Below are 10,741 nucleotides of genomic sequence, written 5' to 3' on the forward strand. Positions count from 1 at the left end.
TGGGAAGAACCTTTGGGGCAGGCTGTACCCCAAAGGAACCCCAACTATTTGAAATGCCTCAGTCCAATCCACACATCTGGTGCCATTTGGGATGCTTGGAAAGCTCCCTACACACAGGCTAGGCTTCCTATCAGAAAGGGTGGAGGGGCCCCAGTTGTAAATACCTTTCCTGGGGAGGGGCTGAGAGGGCAGAGCCGGGAGGCAGCCAGGGCTGGGTTTGGCAGTGCTCTCCCTCACATGTCATCCATTCCTCACAGTGTTGGCTTCCACAGCCCCCTTTCCTAACAGTCTCTCAGAGGGCTAAACGAAAATGGGGCGGGGGTCTGGGTGCAGCGGGGAAGGCCGCCCGCAGTCTGCTCACCAGGGGGCACCCGCTGCCGTGCAATGCTAGGGTGGGAAGGAACAGCTTGGCCAGCAGGTGGCAGTGTCCTTCCAGGGCCCAGTAAAGAAGAGCAGGTGCTCAGAGAAAGGGAAGAAAAACCCCATCCTCTCCAGAGGCTGGGTCCCCTTGTCTCTGAAGGTTTGGTGGAGGGATTACCTCCTCCAGGAGGCTCCCCCTGGCCCCTCGGACAGGTGTTCCTGCCTCAAGAGACATAATAATACCCTTGCGTAGTGAGTGCTGACTCCCCCAGAGTTCCTCCAGGGCAGGTATTTTTTTCGTCTTTGTAGTCCTGGTGTTAGCACAGCTTTTAAGAACAACTTGGAATCGGGAAGAGGCACTGTACCAGCTAAAAGGAGGCACATGCTTTATGTTTTCACATCAGTCAGCCATTCTCTTTCTGCTCCGGGCAAAACAGAAATGAGCATGAGCTGCATGGGATGAGGCTAGGCCTGACAAAGGTCAGGTCGAGAGTAACCTGACAAAGAGGTCAGCTAACGAGTGCAAGCTTTTCCCAGCACACGCACGGCGCGTCGACGCTGCAGAGACAGAAAGCGTGCTGTTTTCCTAGGAGTGAGGCGACTGATCGGGACGAGGTGGTTTGAAGGAGGAACCTTCTCAGAGTGAGCAGCCGAGAACGAGTGGCCCCTCAGGGTGCCACGAGGCCTGAGAACGTCAGAGGGACTGCTTTATGGGGTCCCCCCACGCATCCAGACCCCACCCACCCGACCCTCGCGTGAGGGTGCCACGGAAAATAGGAATATAGGTTTAATCATTGTGCTGCTGCTGTTAACCAGGGTGCAGCAGAACCACCCTTCACGGATGTGGATGCCACAGTGTAAGTGAGCAAGTTTCACACGGAAGTGCTCCGGGCCCATCAGTGACACACGGCCAGGCCTCTGGCAGGGAGGGGTGCCCGGAGGAAAAGCGGGGCGAGGAGGAGGGTGGGGAGCAGACCCTGGGCTAGCAGTCTGCCCCTCCACGTCGTCACATTCCCACCAGGGCCCCAAGCGGGACCGGTCCTTTCCGGCCAGGGTGGCCAACCTGGGCCGGCCCCCGTGAACCCGACTTCCCTCCCAAGCCAGCTGCCTCCAGCTCCAGGGCCATTCTTGCTGAGCAGACGAGATTCTGGGCAGGCCCAGAGCCGGCCACCAGCGGGGAAGAGACAGAGACCAAGGGAGGCAAAAGGGCTTTGGGACAGCCTTGTCTGTTTTTCATCCCAGGAGACCCTCGGATGGGTGCAGAGCCAGGGAAAGGACAGCGGTGAGCAGCCATGCTCTGGGTCAGAACCCAGGAGATGGCAGAGGTGAGCCCACAGCGGGGAAGTGGCAGGCGCTTCCGTCCCTTTCTCTGCCTGAGCATAAGTGAGGACTCCCCGCCCTGGCCATCTCGGCTCCAGTGGGGAGGAGGGGTGGCCGCGTCTCAGACACGTCTTCCAGCTTCCGTGGGTTGGTAGGGTTTGGAGGTGGAGAGGTCACTTAGAGCCCCGGGGCCTGACCCGACTGGCTGCGGACAGGAGCTGGTACCCGGGCAAGTGGCCCCAACTCTTGTTCAGAGCGGGTGGCCCAGTCCGGGACGCTGTGGCCCGGCCCAGAGGCAGCTAGGCGTCCAAGACACACAGGGCCTCCACCGCGTCGCTCAGACCCTGGTTGACGCCGCCCACGGCCAGCAGGCAGTTCCTGAGGACGAGGCTGGAGCAGGCGCAGCGGGGCGTGGGCATGGCGGGGAGAGCCTCCCAGCGGCTCTTCCCCGGGTGGAACGCCTCAGCCGTCTCCAGGACTGTGGGCTGGTTCCCTGAAAGTGCAAGGGGCTGGGCCTCACCAAGCATCCAGCCACCAGCCCGCCCCAGGGAAGGGCCTACCTGCACCCTCCCTCTGGAACCACAGGCAGAAGGTGACCCACTGCCCGCCCTCCCTCCCTCCACCCCGTGGGAGGTGACCCACCTCCCGCCTCCCTCAGGAACCACAGGCAGAAGCCCAGCACCCTGGACTCCCTGGGCCGCAGGCCTTCCCCACCCTCTGTCAAACAGCCACTCTGCCCTTCCTGCCTTCTCGGTCCTTCCATCCCCTCAAGATGAAAGACTCAGCTTTCTTCCCCCACCGCCTGCTTTTACCACACGTTTCTAGACACTACTGCCTCTCTCCTGCCCGTGACGAAGGAAGCTGTTCACACGGTCTAGCTCACGTCACGTTCCTTTCCTGCATGGTGAAGTCGGGAAATCTGTCCACACTGAGTAAACTCTGGCTTCCCAGGAGCCCCACTGCCCACTTATCGCTCCCTAGTTGATGGGACACCACCATCAAAGTTCCCTGATCTCTGGGAGGGCTCATTCAACAAATCTTGAGTTCATCAGAACAGCTGATTCGATCAGAATGCTTTCCTTCTCCCTGATAAGAGCTGAGAGTCCAGGGAGAAGACAAAGAGGACCAAGGCCAATCGCTTCTACCTCCAGCCCTCCCGGGACAGGGCCCCGGGGACCTAGGCTCTGCCTGTGTCCCGTGGTTCTCAGCATGTCCCTTATGCTCTCTGAGCCTCAGTTTCCCCCATGTAAGAGCATGGAGAGACCATATCTGAGGCCCACCCACGGAGGCGGGACGTCAAGGCTGGGAGGAAGAGAGCGCTTTGGAATCAGCTGGTAGGCAGGCAGTGTGCCAGGAGCCAGCACCCTCTTCTGCTCATGCACATCCAGAGTCCACGGAGCACCAGGCCGCAGCCTGGAGGCTCTATCCTTACCAAGCCCTCCAGCCACTATGACCCGACCACTCAGAGAGCCGGCCACAAAGTCTGCCCGCCGCTTCTTGAGGAAGAAGGAACGCTCCATCTTCAGCCATCCCCCTGCAGGCGTGGGCGATGTCAGGAGAAACACAGAGAGAATGAGATGCTTGACTGCCCCTGCCAGATACGCATGAGTGCCAAACCGCTTTCACCCTGGGCGGCACCTCGACTCCACCTACCCTGTATGCTCAGGGCATGTACAGTGCCTCCTGCCGTGTGAAATGGCACTCAACCTACCCTCTCCATGCCTGCTGCAGGCCAAGGAACCATAAGCTCTTATCATGAATCACCTTGTCCCACCTCTGTCTTCACAGACTTTACGCTGGAAAGGCGGAGAGTGTCCCAGTCAGCATCCTTCTGTTTCAAAGCCCTCCCTCACCTGGCCCTGGCTGGATGTTGTAAGAAGGAACAACAGCTGGGAAAGCTTTGATAAAAACAGCCAGCCAATCAGAGGGAGCCCTGGACAGATGAAAGAATTTGATCCCGAGAGTAGCCCTGAATAGAGAGGAGCGTTCAGACTTCTGAAGGGCTCATGCCTCTGGGTAAATGGGCCCGGGGCAGATGGCTGGGATGGGGATAAGGTGGGGGTTGGGCAGAAGGGAGATGGGTCGTTAGGGCCTGGTGTCCAGCTTACCTTGCTCCATGTCGAACACATCCATCGTCCGGAGGAACTTGGGCTGCCGGTAGAGCCGGCCCTGCCGCAGGCCCCCCAGGCTATACAAGCGGTCGTCCAGGGTCACAAAGCTGGAGAAGGCCCGCTTGTAGGGGATGTTGGGGAACTTGGTCCAGGAGCGAGTCTCGATGTCAAAGACCTCGAAGGCGTTGACTGCATACTTGGACTGCCGTCCTCCTGGAGGCCAGGGCAGGGCACAGGTTGGGTAGGAGAGTAAGCCCTGGGGACTGGGGCTGGGTTCCCCCTTCTCACTGTTATTCGATCACATAGGAAGCTCCCTGAGGCATGGGGGACAGTGTGGTTAACCCCAGTGCCCAGGATATGCTGGGCACACAAACACTGCTTCCAACAGGAACTGATCCAGAAGGGAAGGAGAGACGGGCATGGGCCAGACAGTCTGTCCTTACCCAGCACGTAGATCTTGGAGCCTCGGAGGAAGGAGGTGGCAGCATATCTCGGAGTGGGCATGTGGGCCAGAGACACCCACATGTCCTTGAGCATGTCATAGTGTTGAAGGTGATTGTGCGGACGGAGGTCCAGGCCCATCCCGCCCGCTGCGTACACGCGATAATCTAGGAGAAAGGCCACACAGCAGACACCGTGAGACAGGCCCGTGGCACTCAGCCACTACCTTGGCCAGGCTCTGTCAACCCCTTGAATCCCAGCACTGAAACCCGGCCACATTCCCAACCACTGCTCTGCCAGAGAATGGGTTGGTGGCACCATTAAAAGCTTCTGCCACACTCAAGCCTGGGTCTTCTTGAAACCACATCAGGCCTACGTGCCTTACCTTCCTTGGTGCTTGGCCCTTGGTTAAGCCCAAGATGCCAAGCCATGCCCAGAGGTAGACTGCGGTGGAGTCCAGGCCTGGACAACCCTTTGCAGGTCTTGTCCCCCCATTCTCCTTCCTGGGCAGCCAGAGAGATGCCAAAGAGGGACAGTATTTCCCTGACGCCCTCCAGGAGCAGCCTGATGCCAGGCACTCCCAGCCCAGAACTCGAGGCCTGGAGGGAGCCTTTGGAGATGAGGCCAGCCCTGCTGCCACTGGCCTTGTGGGACACTGGCCTGCTGCTGTCCCTTTCTTTCTCTGGATAGGGGAAGGCCATCCTCCTGGACACACAGGAAAGCTCATGGGCTCCAGGAGGCAGCTTGCACTGAATGGGATAGGGCTAGGGGTGAAGGAGAGAGAGGCTTTGGATGAAAGAAGCTCTGAGCAGGCAGCGAGCTGAGCACTCTGAGGACAGGAGAGCTTCTCTACTGCTTGTGGCTGCAGGTGACACAGCACACCGGGGAGGCCACGCAGCCTCCAAGCTCCCCTCACCTCAGGGCCTCAGGCAGCCCACTCAGGACACAGCCCGACCCCCAGAGCCCTCTTCTCCCAGGGACCCATCCCTGCTCCGGGTTGTCTACTAGAGGCCAGTCCTCACCACTTCTGGCTCTAAGAGGCTTTTATTTTTCAAGAGAATTACAGGAATGAGTACTTCTTTCTACTTTCCAATCTTACTAAAGAGAGAAAACAAATCCCAACCCTAGTCTGTGGTTAGGAGATGGGGCTTGCTAAAGAGACAGTCACCTTACGCACACTCCGCGTCTCCCATTCCTGTTCTCACCTATACCTCTGAAGGTGGGAACCCACCCCTCCACTCCACACTACCAATCCTGCGTCCGATTCTTACTCACCCTTTCAGAATCATCTTGGTGTCCCCGAATTGCAAGGCTGGGCTGAAGGTGGTGGCTCCTGTGGCCACCACTCTGTTTGCCACACTGTTACTGGGATAACCTTTGTATGTTTCTTTCAATAGATTGTTAGGTCCTGGAAATTTGTTAATCTGTGGCCCCAGCATCTGGTATAAAGCCTGGCACACGAGCATGTACATTTTTAGTAAACTAACTGCTGAGCCCATTCAGCGCCACAGTTAAGAGCACAGACTGGACCATCACCTGCAGGCTGTTACTTGGGCGAGTTACTCAACCTCTCTGGGCCCCACATTGCTTCTCTGTAAAATGAGGACAGTGGTATTACTTGCCTCATCAGACAAGTTCTGAGGGTCAAAGGGGTCAATACCTATTAAGCACCTATGGTAAGGACTCTTAACCGTTCAGCACCACTTCTTGAGGCCTGGGGATAAAGGGCTCCCCTTTCCCTCTCCATTTCCCCATGGGCCTCCAGGCTTTTCATCTTTCTTACTGGGAGTTCAGGAGGCTCTGTTGGCTACTCTGCCCTGAGGGCTTCTTGAGTTTCTCTGTCTGAGCTTCACTGGTAAGACCTGGGCTCCTAAAGGCAGGGATTGGATCTTCTGCCTCTTTCCTTCCCACCTGGAACCTAGAACTGTGCCAGGAACAGAGCAGGTACTCAAGAAATACTGATTTCTGACCTAACAGTAGACCTGACAGGCAGCTGAAATAATTTTGCGAGAGAAGGAGGTAAGAGTGCAAACCTCTAAGCCTGTCTGATCTGCATTTGGGATCTCCTAACTCCTTTTATGGGCCATTTCCCATAAAACTGTGTTTTAGAAAGACAGTTTCCAGGGCCCCTTCCCTGCTCTGGGATATACCAGGCAAGAAAAGAAAGACAGGATGAGCTTGGAGAAACTGAGATAAAAAGCATAAAGCTATGTGGTGAGCATTCGCATGCCCTGAGAACCTAGTGAACCTGGGCAAGAAGCTGCAGGAGCATGAACCTCAGGAACGTTCTGGTCTCTACTCATCAGTACCTCTGAGATTAGGAGGCATACTGTAGGGAGACGATCCTGGAATCAGGTCCCAAGACCCTCCCTGTGGGGCCTGGGGATGGTATGAAGATGGCATGAACAAGCCCAGGACCCCAAATATGTGTCTGGAGGTGGTGGCACCTGCAAGGCACATTTCCAGGGATTTGCTGCTGTGGGTGGGAGGCCCAACCATTCTGCTGAATGAAGGTATCCATAGGGGTATCAACAGAGTGCCCTTTGGATCTCCCCTTTGGCTCTCCCCTCGGCCCGGCTTGCCCACCTTGCTGGGAGGAGGCTGCTGGGGTGGGGTGGAGCTCTGGCATCATGCGGAATTACCACACACTTCACTTGTCTGAGCCGCAGTTTTCCCACCTATGAAACCAGGCCAGCGGGTCTTTAGTTTCAGTGTCCATGTAATTGTGACAGTGGCCTCATCCAGGGCTGGCTTCCACCCCTTTCCCGGGGCCTCCCACCCCTCCTCCGCCCGCCCTCAGCCCTGGCCCCACTCGCCTTTGGCTGTGACCGAAATGCCCATGGCGGCCTCGCGCAGCGCGCTCCGCTTCTTCCACTTGCCCTCGTCGATGTTGTACATCTCCACGACCTTCAGGGGCAGCTGACTGGCGCCCACACCCCCGATCACCATGATCCGCTTCCCCAGGGCGGTGACCGCCACGCCGGCCCGCGCTGTGGGCAGCGGGGCCAGGGCGGTCCACTGGTCGGCCTCGGGGGAGTAGACCTCGAAGCAGTCCATGGGGACGCCGTTGTCGTCACAGCCCCCGATGGCATAGACCTGCCCCCCGGTTTCCAGCAGGGAGCAATACACCCGGCGGCTCGGCAGCGGTGCCAGGCGCTTCCACTGGAAGTCCTTGACGGCGGGCACCTCCATGGCAGTCCCGGGGCCCCGCCCGCCGCGCCCCCGCCGAGCGCGGAGCGAGCCCGGGTCGGCCAGCTACTCCGCGCCGCCCCTCGCCGTCTCCATCTCGCTGGGGTCCGCCGCCGCCCGCCCCGCGGCGAGGGCCCCGACGCCGGCCAGCGCTTCTCGCTCCCTCGAGACTCGGCGGCCCGGCGGCGTCCGCGCCCGGCCCCGCGCGATGAGCCGGGCGAATCAAGGGCGGCGGGGGCCCCGCGCGCGGCCTCCTGGCCTCCCAGCCCCCGCCCCGGCCAACTTTCAAGGGAAGACGCGGCGGCGTCTCCCCGGCGCCGCTCCGTCCCCCCGCGGGTCCGAGACCTGGGGGCACGCGGAGGCCCGGCAGGGCCCCTGCGCGCCGGGCGCCGGGCGGCCTCCCGGCGAAGCGAGGAGCGGACCCCTCCGGGCGCCGCCGCCCGCGCCCCGCGGCTCTCCCCGCCCGCCGCCTCCCGCCCCCGCGCCGCGCCGCTCACACAGCCAGGCCGGAGGGGGCGGCGGGCGGCGGGGCGCGGAAAGCGCGTTACGCGAGAGCGGCGCGGGGCGCAGGGGAGGGGGCGCGCCGTCCTGCCCGGCGCGCGCCGCCGCCACCCAGGCGGATGCGGAGAGCAAGTGAGCAGCGGCAGGAGGAGCCGAGCTGCCGCCGGGGTGGGGGCGGCCTCGCGCCCAGCCTCCCCGCGGCCGCCACACCTGTGCGGGAAGCCGCGTGCGCCCCGCGGCCGCTTTACGTAAGCCTCGGTGCTCCGGCCGCGGGGGAGGGAAAGGGCCCGGCGGCAGGCGCGCACCCCCCTTGCCTCCTGTTCGGGGAAAACGGGGCCCTAGAGCCGAGTATCCGGATGACGGGCCGGGACTCGCTCCAGGGCGGGGTGGGCGGTTTGTGAGTGTTTGTTTTGGGTGAAGAGGCGGAGAGTCCAATTACCCAGTTTATCTACAGTACACAGACCCAGTTCGTGACAGACTGGCTCAACAGTGGGCTCTGCTTTGGGGGAGGTATTATCTGATGGTTTAGTCTAATAGGAACGAGTTATGTGGGTGTGACACACAGACCTGACGCAGGGCCCCCCTAGCAATGTACACGCTGACCTGTGCACACACGCGTAATTTACACATCGCACCACACCCTCCACCCGGAAATGGCCACATCCACAGAGAAACTGAGAAATGCTGTTTGGCGGACACACAGCCAGCCAGAGACAAAAGGGGAAAGGCGAACACGCGAGTGGGCCCTTCCACGTCATCCTTCTTTACACACCTTAGGAAGGGAAAGCCTGGGTACCGAATCTGGGCCCTCAAGCACCAACCCACAGGGCTTGCCAAATAATTCTTTCAAGACCGGCAATGGCCTTACCAGGACAGCAGTCTGCAGTAACAGGTGCCCCTGAGGCCGGTGAGCCGCCTGGTGTGAGGAACTGCAGGCTTCTGGGGTCCCGCTAGGCAGATCTGCTGAACAGAGCCAAGTCTTGAAACACTCAGGGCTGGGAATCTGACAGACCTGGATTTAAATTCTGACTCTTAAAAGAATTTAACTACTTACTCTGAACTTCAGTTTCCTTATTTTGTTTAGATTAAGCTTTGTATTTTGAGATAAATTGTGGATTCCCTCTCAGTTGTAAGAAATTACATTACACCTTTTACCCAACTTCCCTCAATGGCAACATCTTGCAAAATGTATAGTATAATAATATCCTACCCAGAATATGGAAGTTATCAGTCAAGATACAGAAAATTCCCAGCACCTCAGGAACTCTTCATGTTGCCTTTTTTTAAAAAAAGTTGAGCTATAATTGATTCACACTATGTTAGTTTCAGATGTATGTGTTGCCTTCTTATACCCATACATTCTTCCCTCTTGCCTCTATCTCGCCAACCCCTGGCAACCACTAATCTATTCTCTATTTCCATAATTTTGTCATTTCAAGAATGTTGTGTAGAGAATTCTCTGGCAGTCCAGTGGTTAGAACTTGGCACTTTCACTGCTGGGTCCTGGGGTTCAGTCTTTGGTTGGGGAACTAAGATCCCACAGTGATGGTCCACCACCACCCCCCCAAAAAAAGAGAATATTATTGGGATCGGCTTTTTTTTTTTTTTCTCCCAGCATAATTCTGAGGAGATTCATCCAAGTCGCTGCATATATCATCAGTTCACTACGTTCTGTTTCTGAGGAGCATTCCATGGTATAGATACATCACTGTAGATTTTTGCAAAGATTAAAAGAGAAGACATTTGCAAAGTGTTCAGTTCGGCTTCTGACACACGGCAAGGGCCTGGTAAATCGCCATTAATGCCATAACTATTACAACTACTGTCAACAAAACCAAGAAAAAGGAAATTTGCCCCTCACTGAGAAATGACTTCCTGTGAGAAATAGAAGTCACAGCTCCTGATAGGCCCATCTTAACATCTTGATTCTTGGCTTAGAAATTCCACTGTTTTTTAGTTTGAGTTCTCTGTACTTACATATTAAGCACCTCTAGAACCTCACAGAGGATGGTTGTGCTGGGGCTCAGAGCAGCCCACCCTGAGATATACCACAATGGCATATTGACTGTTTTAAGTTAGTTATTTAAGAAACAGACGGCGGGAAAAAAATTGATGTTGAAAAACACTCTGAACTCCTTCTTTACCTCTGAAAGTGGGAAATAAATCTTCCATGTCAAGTACCCTACCCAAACCAAGAGGAGAGAAAGCAACCTCACCACCAGAAGAATGGTAGGGAATTCAAGGCTAAGAAATTTGTATAAACAAATTTTGTTATTTTATTAGTCTGCTCCACCAGGCATGAATTCCTTTGTTAAATTTTCACAAATAGTTGTTTCTTTGTCTAAAAATGATATATAAACAACCTGCCCTGGTCACTTTGGGGGTCCCATTTCTATGGGACCTCTGGATATGTGAGTTAAATTTTTTATCCCTGCTGATAATTTTGTGTTCTTTTAATTATTAGACCAGCAGAAAGAACTCAAGATGAGGAAGGGAAATATTTCCCCCTCCTCGAAAGTAATGTTCTGTTTATTTAATAAGAATGCGTAAATTCAAAAAAAAAAGTAATCTGCAGTAGTGAAGTTTCACTGGAAGCAACAAACATTTCTCTTTTTCCTGGAGACCACAGTCTGCCCAGAGGAACTGGGAATAAACCCTCAACCATCAACTTAATCTGTCTTCACAAGATCTGGACATGGTGATCAAGAGTATTGAAAGCCGTACGTATTCCTCAAAGGGGTTTGTTGGGTGGGTCCGCCTTCAGCCTCTTTTGCCCACTGAGCCTTCTACCAAAGCAGCGAGGCAAGGCTTCTTGTGGC

The 10,741-nt window shown here is 56.5% G+C and overlaps 1 protein-coding gene across 1 annotated transcript; it reads right to left on the minus strand.

Moving 5' to 3' along the window:
- Positions 1-1,979: 1,979 nt before the first annotated feature.
- Positions 1,980-7,424, minus strand: KLHDC8A (kelch domain containing 8A). The gene is made up of 5 exons (XM_068986499.1): positions 7,049-7,424; positions 4,235-4,399; positions 3,789-4,004; positions 3,113-3,214; positions 1,980-2,173 (listed from the first exon to the last, which is right to left on the minus strand). Exons 1-5 carry the CDS (start codon positions 7,422-7,424, stop codon positions 1,980-1,982), a joined length of 1,053 nt encoding a protein of 350 aa, XP_068842600.1.
- Positions 7,425-10,741: the final 3,317 nt, after the last annotated feature.

This window comes from Capricornis sumatraensis, chromosome 14, assembly GCF_032405125.1.
Source record: "Capricornis sumatraensis isolate serow.1 chromosome 14, serow.2, whole genome shotgun sequence".
NCBI lineage: Eukaryota > Metazoa > Chordata > Mammalia > Artiodactyla > Bovidae > Capricornis > Capricornis sumatraensis.

What these genes read in the sequence shown, in the direction of transcription:
- KLHDC8A (XM_068986499.1), bottom strand. Translation starts at nt 7,424, where the DNA reads ATGGAGGTGCCCGCCGTCAAGGACTTCCAGTGGAAGCGCCTGGCACCG. An exon ending in TGTGTTCGACATGGAGCAAG is followed by an intron (nt 3,215 to 3,788) that starts GTAAGCTGGACA and finishes CCACGCCTGCAG; the next exon opens with GGGGATGGCTGAAGATGGAG. An exon ending in CATAGTGGCTGGAGGGCTTG is followed by an intron (nt 2,174 to 3,112) that starts GTAAGGATAGAG and finishes TTGCACTTTCAG; the next exon opens with GGAACCAGCCCACAGTCCTG.